Here is a 7,893-nt window from a genome sequence, read left to right as displayed (position 1 = left end):
CTGTAACACATAATTATCAAGTGATATTTTTAAATTTCCTGTCACCTTAACATCTTTTAATACAAAAACACGGTGGACCTCCGGTGGACCACCTCGGCACCCTGACCACCGGGCTTAGCAAGTTTTCTGGGGGAAACCCTGAAATCTAACTGTTAATCCTGATATTTTGTTGACATGATATCTGAGTTCATATCCCCACCTACTCCTTCTTATTCCCTCACCAAAGTTACAGAAATTTGTAACAATATCTTTGAGGGTTTAAATACTAGTGTGTGTGTGTGTGTGTGTGTGTGTGTAGTACCATCCAGACCGTCTTGGAGGTGAAAACTCTGCAGAGTCTAGTGTGAAAACATTTCTTGAAGTTGATGCAGCCTGGAAGATTCTTGGTGACCAAACCACAAGAAGAGAATATGACCTGCAGAGGAGAGGTGAGGGTGACCATTTCATTTCATATTGTTGTTACTTCAGCGTTTTTCTAGAGACACATCAGCCACATCTCATTCTGATTAGAGATAGACAGCTGCTTTTGAATATTCAATATTTTCATATTTGGCTGTGTTGCAATATTGTAGCATTGCTCTGCTTAAGCCCCTATTGGGGCTGTCTTTTCAAATCAGTGGGTTCATATTTAGCTAAGCAGCCTTTCTCTATGCTTGTTGGCATGTTGCAGGAAATATTTTAAAAATTATATTGCAAGTCATTTTCCAAGCTAACCTAACAATATTGTTTCTTTCTCATGGTACATTCATGAGAAATAACTTTTTTTGTTTCATTGAATGGCTGCAATGAAACAAAGAGTGAAACTTTTAAAGGGTTTGAATACTTTCTGCAGCCACTGTAACTGCAGACACTGAGGAAATAAATGTGGATGTGTCTTCTTATTCAGTGTATGTAAACTTGTGGTTTATTAGGTAAAACTGACTGTGTATTCCTCCAGCATGTCCTGTTCACATATCTGTTGATCAGATGAGTGAATGGTGCTTCAACTGCTCTGCTTCCTGCTCTCAACTGTCTTCTTGAGGTCTTGATCAGATGTTTGATCTCAGCTAGCAGATCTTTCCCAGATTTGCTAGAATAAGGCATAAGCTGTGGTTCTCTCTGGTTGGAGATCCACTTCTCCAACCAGAGAAGTGGATCAATTTTATTGATCCACTTCTCTAGTCCTCTGGTTTTACTGATTTTATTTAACTGTGCTTTCCTGCTAAAAGGAGATTGTTCCAACTGGAATCCACCCAGTGACCAAACAAGTTCCCTTTCCTTCTTTCTTTTAGTGTTTTCTTTAATATTTTTGAGGCAGAAACTAGTTGAAAAATCTTAAAATAATTCATGTTTGTGGTGTAAATAAATTCATGTCAAGTTAAATCAGTTACTATCCAGTGGTTTTATCAACAGCACTAAACTTCAAATGTATTATTGCCATCTTTCAAATCTGTCAAGATTTTAAGTATCTGCAGAGCATCTACAAAGTATTCACAGCGCCTCAGGTTTTCTACATTGTGTGTATTAAATAATCTTTCCTCCGTTGCACACACAAGTACCCCATTTTGACAATATGGAAAATGTTTGAGTATTTCGTAAATTTAATACAAATAGAAAATCAGGAAATCTCATTTTCATGTTTTTCTTTTGTCAAAAAACTATAAATATTGCTGAGAATAAATATTTTCATAATTTCATATCCAAAAAGATCTCACTTTGTTCTCCTATAAGCCAGTAAGTAACAAATTATTTATTTTAAACATTCAAAAGCAAAAATCTGACTGGAGTTTCTCAGAACAGTGTGTCATTTTTAAAGGTCACTGCCTCTCTAGTTTTTATAGATGACGTCTGAACAGATTCACACGTTGATGACGTCATAACATTCACACTCTGTGAACATGGTTGAGACTTTGACTCTCGCGTCAAACAATTTAATTCAATTTATTTATATAGCACCAATTCACAACAAATGTCATCTTAAACCGCTACAAAAAAATATTTTAATTCAATCGTACATACATTCCAATTGATCCTAGTTATCAACTAATTAATTAAATGAGTTTCAAATGTTTCTAAGGAAATCCAGCAGGTCATCGTCGGGCAGAAGACTCAGCCATGACCCATGTTCAAGGCCTCAGTCCTACAGTACATGACCCTGTCCAGTCTGTCCTATAGACGATGCAGTCATTCTGTGTCCTTAGTAGGCAAGCACCCCAAAGCATGATGCTTCCACCTCCATGCCCCACAAAGTGAAATCTTACCTGGAGCCCCCATCTGAGGGAGACTAACCGTCATCTGGAGTTTCTTCCATTTTCTAATATTTCCTCCAACAGCTGTTACCTTCTCACCAAGCTGTTTGCCTGTTCACCTGTCAGCCTGTCCAGCCTTGTCTTTAGTTCTCTCCCTGTTGTCCTTAGACTCCAACTTCTTCCCCATGGTGGAGAAGTTGGAGTCTGATTGAGTGTGTGGACTGGTGTCTCTTATTAAGCTAACAAGTTCAAACAGACAGAGGATATCAGGTCTGTTAGAGATAAAATTCTTTGGTAGATGATCAAATACTTATTTCAGGTAATAAAATGCTAATTATTTGTTTGAAAAATTATACAATGAGATTTTTATTGTTGGGATGATGATAGGTCATATATTTTCATTTAAGGAGTTTGAAAAATTGAGTCTTAATATTTTACAGTAAACAAATGCCCCCAGAGTCCTTCCAACACCTCCCAACCCCCAAACCAAACCAGGGACTTTCCTGGTGAGACTCAACAGTGCTAATAATCTCACTACTGCTGCCCCTCATCATTGGTTCTAGTGCAAATTATCACTAGATTAGCAGCCATTTTTCTTCACTTAGTGCAACACTAATTAAGACCTACACCAAATTTAGCACTAATTATTAGTGCTTCAAAGTATTTATCACCATCCAAAGGTTCAGCTTGATAATCACCCTGTTCTCAACAGTGAATTGTTGTAAAAATGTGTGAAGAGCTGTCTTTTCACCTGTCCATTTTTATTTTCAATCTGTCCAGCCGTCTCTTAATGTTGGCCATCTTTCTGGTTATACAAGTACAGTGCATCAAGAATTTAATAGACAGCATTTAACATTTTTACCAGTTTATGGTAGAGCTTTATTTTAAAACTGATTACAGATTTTTTTTCCCCCTGAATATTCTTCTCACAAAACTTCACAATGATAAAGGGAAAATTTTTCAAGTTTTTAACACATTTCTCAGAAAATAAAGAAGTCACATTCATAAATGTCCCTTGCCCTTTGGTAGAACACTGACCGTCCTTCAGCTGCTTCTCCAACCTAATTTAAGTCCAGTTGTTACAAATCTGGTTGATTGGACATGACATGAAATGTTTATTTATTGCAAAAACAGACCAGAAAAACTAAAGCCTCCGGTTTGACCTGGACTTCAAGCATCAAACCTGGACAAAAATCACCAGGGGCCTCATGCATAAAGTGTGCGTGCGCACAAAAAAATGTGTGGCGCCATATTTTACGCACAAGTTTGCATGTATAAAAATTTACTTTGCGTCAAAGTTTGTGTAAATATACCCACACATTTTTGCTGGTGTGAAAATGTGTGGCAGCCACACAAACTTTTTCTGTGGACAATTTCAAACCACAAACCGTCAAAACTCACCTAAATACACTGAAATCTGACGACATTCAGTGTTATTTGGACAAGAACCATCAAACTCGATGTTTTTCATGATTTTAATATTTTATTGTTTAAATGTAAAAACTGAGCCGCATTTATCCTCAGATAATAAGCTAACTGAACAGTACAGTAACTGTACAGAAAATAAAAATAAAAGTATGTGAAAGCCTTGCTCGAATGTAAATAGTACTTTTCCTCAGTTTTTGTCTCATTTAAGATGTGGCGCATTGGTCTGTGAGCTGAAGAGCATGGAATGCATCTATGGGCTCATTTCACTGTCACTAAGAAAAGAAAACAGGGTTGGATCAGCAGATTAACCCAAACCTGCTGCTGATTAAAAATAATCAACAGGTTTGATTATTTTTAAGGTGATCAAGGTATGTATGCAATCACATGTATACAAGTAGCTGCGCAGAGGTGAGCCGCATAATTGTGGAGCGCTTTGGCTCTGATGGAGAAAATGGCCAAATTGCCAATAGAAGGATTCAGAGGGAGCGATTGATCAAAGATCATATTGATCTGCTGGGAAATGATGATGATGGTTTATGAGCGTTACCACGCGACTCCTTTAGGTTTTGCTCAGAGCTCCAGGATGATTGGTCTGAGCAAAACCTAAAGAATGAGCCGTGCGGTACCGGTACCGGTCCAGCTGCAGTCATCCTTCAGTCGAGCCGGCCGCATTGTGAATGCGCCTTATGGACATAAAGCATCTCTTTTCTCTATAAAGCATCTCTAATGTACAACTTATGCACATGATTCTGCTATTTCGAATAAATGTCCACTTTACCCACTCAAAGGACTGTCTGACTCTATGTCTGTCTTTAAATCCTGGCTGAACGTTTTGCTGTTCAAAAAGGCATTTGCACAATCTCTTTTTGTATTTTTTTTCATTTGTATTTTTTTTTCTTCAAAATATATTTTTATTTTGTGAGGTGACATTATGTGCCCTTAAAGCACCTTTTAAATAAAATATATAATTAATATTATTATAAATACTTAAACTGCTTCAAACAATGACGTTGCCATGGTTATTGCTGCATGTGGTGGCAGACTTCCGGGTATTTATACTAATTTACATATGTATTAGTAGGTAGCGACAGAGCGGACCAGCAGCTGCGCTCTATTTCCCGCAAATTAGGATTTATAAAGGAAAGGTGCGCGGCTACGTGCGTGCGCACGGCTTTATGCATCTGATTTTTTTTGTGCGCTGCACTTTTCTAAATTTTTCATTACGCCAAGTTTTAGTGTGAAAACTGCGCAGTCTTTTATGCATGAGGCCCCTGGACTCCAGCATTGGTACTCTGAAGCCTCGTGTTGGCAGCATCATGCTCTGGTAGTGGTTTTCTGTTGCAGGAACTGGCTGACTGAACAGAGGGTGAGAAGAAAGCAGCAAGTTGAGAGTGAACCTCTAAATGTGGTCTAGTCAAAACCCAGACTTGAATCCAGTTGAATATCTAAACTAAGCATGTCTCAGCCCATCTAGCCTGACTGAGCATTAGGAGGTCTGTAGAAAAGCCCAGCTGGCTGGGCAGCAGCGGGTGATGCTGGGGAGCAACCGCTGCATTAAGCTGATCAATTCAAAGTCATTTAAAAGGTTTCTGTTTAAGGAAGTCTCTTAAACCTATTTTTCTTTGTCAGACTGTTGCTATAACCAAACCTGTTCTACATGTTAACCACCGGCGTCTGTGTAAATAAACACCAAATTTAAAAGGGATGAGGTTCAGATTGAGCTCATTAAGTACCTCTGGCATAAATCACAGCTACTTTTCAGAATGGATTTTGTGTCAAGTTTGTTAGGACTAAATGATCTGGATTTCTACTTGTGCTACTGCTGCAGGGAAGATGTTAACCACCGGTCCGCTGTAAAATTTTCCTGCTGCTTCTTTAGCTTCTAGCTTGTTGCCTTGGTAATACACTATTGGCCTCTTTGATGCTGGAACACCCATCCACTGACACTGGCCATTTTCATTGTTCGGTTTGGTCTCATCTAACTGCTGATGCCTGGTGTGTGTGTGTGATGATGTGTGTGTATCTGTTAGTTCTACTACTGTTTCAACACTAAAGTCATGCTGTGATCCTTCTGCAGCACAGGAACTGAAACAGGACTGGACAGTAGATTCTACCGTCGACCTAGAGGACATGACATGGGAGACAGGTAATGACACGTTACGTTAAAACCTTCTCTAGCAAGTTGGACATATTTATTCATGTGTTTCTGCTTGAACAGTGGAATCTCTCCCTGACTGTATTATGAGCTGATTCACATGTAAATGTGAAATGAACTCTGTTCAGGAAAGACTTAAAAAAAAAAAAATTATGTGAAATTTTACATCCAAAAATGATTGGATTGGAGAAACATCGCCTGGTCTTGATGACAGCTTAAACACTCAGTTGGGAGGATCAGGATTTGATTCTGATTACTTCAAAGTCCCATTTAAAAAGGCAGGGAGGGTTAACAAACTCTGAGCAGAAGGCAGATACTCTGAATAAACCTGCCCAGCTCTGTCATACCCAGGGTTTTCAGTTTCAGAACAGGAGATATCAACAGGGGAACTCAATTCTGAATCAAGTTACCCCTGACCTAAGTATGAGTGCGAGTGTATTAGAATCCCTCATCAAAGGAACACAAATGACCACAATTCACCATGGCAACGGGAGAAATAAAGAAGCCTGAAAGTCCGTATTTCTTGCCAATAGAGTTGGAAATTTTAATGATGCATAGGAAAATATCAAAACATATGAAACAAAAAATACAAAAACAAAAGTCCAGCAATACTGTTACTGCTGCAGAATAAGCAAGAGTTTGATTTAGCAGAGAATTAGCAATATTCTTAACACTACACTTATTTAACTTCCAAAAAAGGACAGTCCTTTTTTGGGCAAAATATCAATATCTACTGTACACCCAAAAGCATATGTATGAATTATGTGTCAAAATGTGATACAAACTACATTTTTGTTTTCACTGATACCTGCAATACTGTTGAGTTCTTCTGTTATTAGTCTTGTGGTTCTGTGGGTTTATGGACCTAAACTGTGCAGCAAGGACACCCACATTTGTCACAGTGAGCCGAAATGTTCAAGTCACAGTCACCTACAGTCTGACAGTGGGAGGACTCTTGCCTAAAAAGCTCCGTTATAAAATAAAACTTGTCTAAAACTAAGAAATTTGTGCCTGATATCAATAACATAAATAAGAGAAAAATCAATCTGACCTGCTGGGGTTTGAACTCCAGTGTCTCACCTGACAGGTGGAGAAACACACCACCCTACTAAGATTCACATCCACTTCTTAAATTAGGCGTCACATAGCATGGAGGTATGAGCTCAGGTTCTGCACACACTGGTTGGCTGATTAATTTTGATAACCTGACAAATGTCTTGATTCTATTTGTATTTAACTTATCAGGTTTAGGTGACTTAATAAGTTGAGTACGGTATTTAAAAGTTAGCATTTTGCAGAGTATTGTGGGAGTGGGTGTTTGGGTGTTTTTGTGTGCAGACAAAGTTCCATTGGTCCACTACATAAAGTCATGTAATACCACATCTGTAGTAATTGTTTAATATTCCATGAAAATTAAAAATTTTCAGTTCAGTTCTGAACTGTATGAATTGTTCAGGACCTCTGATATTCTGGTCCAGTTTTTATAATCTATAATCAGTTAAATTTCATTTGTGAATCAGTTGTTAGCAGTTGTCGTCACTGATCTTTTGCGTTGTTGTTTTAGATGAGTGTGAATGCAGCTACAGCTGCCGGTGTGGAGGAACATTCAGCGTCTCAAAGGAGGAGGTGGAGGAGGAGACACAGAGGAGGCTGCAGGAGCTTAATGAGCAGGAAATGCACCAAGGAGAGCAGAGTGGCGTGCTCGTCTGCTGCGATACCTGCTCACTCACTATTTATGTCACTTGGTCGCTAAATAAAAAGATGCAAATGTCAAAATAAATATTTTTTTAAATGCAGCATATGAGTCCTAATTAAATGGTTACCTTGTTCTTGAGCACATTGGCACAACTTGCACTCTGTTGGTGTGAGGATACACCTTTCCTACCGGTCAACACAAAGGTGAAGTGTCTTCAACTGGTGTCAGGGTTTCAGTCATAGCTAACTCCTGCCAGGGGTTTTAGTAATGTTATCAGGAGCAGTCAGACACTCAGCAGCAGTTAGGAACCCCACAGGAGTCTACCTGCGACCTGCTTCTCCCTCCGAGGAGCGTGCTACATGTACAGACTTGCCATTAGCAGCCAT

The 7,893-nt window shown here is 38.8% G+C and overlaps 1 protein-coding gene across 3 annotated transcripts in view; it reads left to right on the top strand.

Moving 5' to 3' along the window:
* The window catches only part of dnajc24 (DnaJ (Hsp40) homolog, subfamily C, member 24), an 18,288-nt gene extending 10,680 nt beyond the window's left edge, over positions 1-7,608 (top strand). For all 3 annotated transcript variants that reach the window (XM_015024683.1, XM_015024681.1, XM_015024682.1), the window contains 3 exons: positions 299-428; positions 5,734-5,802; positions 7,376-7,608. In XM_015024683.1, coding sequence (XP_014880169.1) covers positions 299-428; positions 5,734-5,802; positions 7,376-7,590 — 414 coding nt within the window. In that variant the 3' untranslated portion in view covers positions 7,591-7,608. The remainder of the gene's footprint in view (positions 1-298; positions 429-5,733; positions 5,803-7,375) is intronic.
* Positions 7,609-7,893: the final 285 nt, after the last annotated feature.

This window comes from Poecilia latipinna, unplaced genomic scaffold (assembly GCF_001443285.1).
Source record: "Poecilia latipinna isolate Pla-1442-1.1 unplaced genomic scaffold, P_latipinna-1.0 Scaffold3761, whole genome shotgun sequence".
Classification (NCBI taxonomy): Eukaryota; Metazoa; Chordata; class Actinopteri; order Cyprinodontiformes; family Poeciliidae; genus Poecilia; species Poecilia latipinna.
This window is presented reverse-complemented; position numbering and strand designations above follow the sequence as displayed.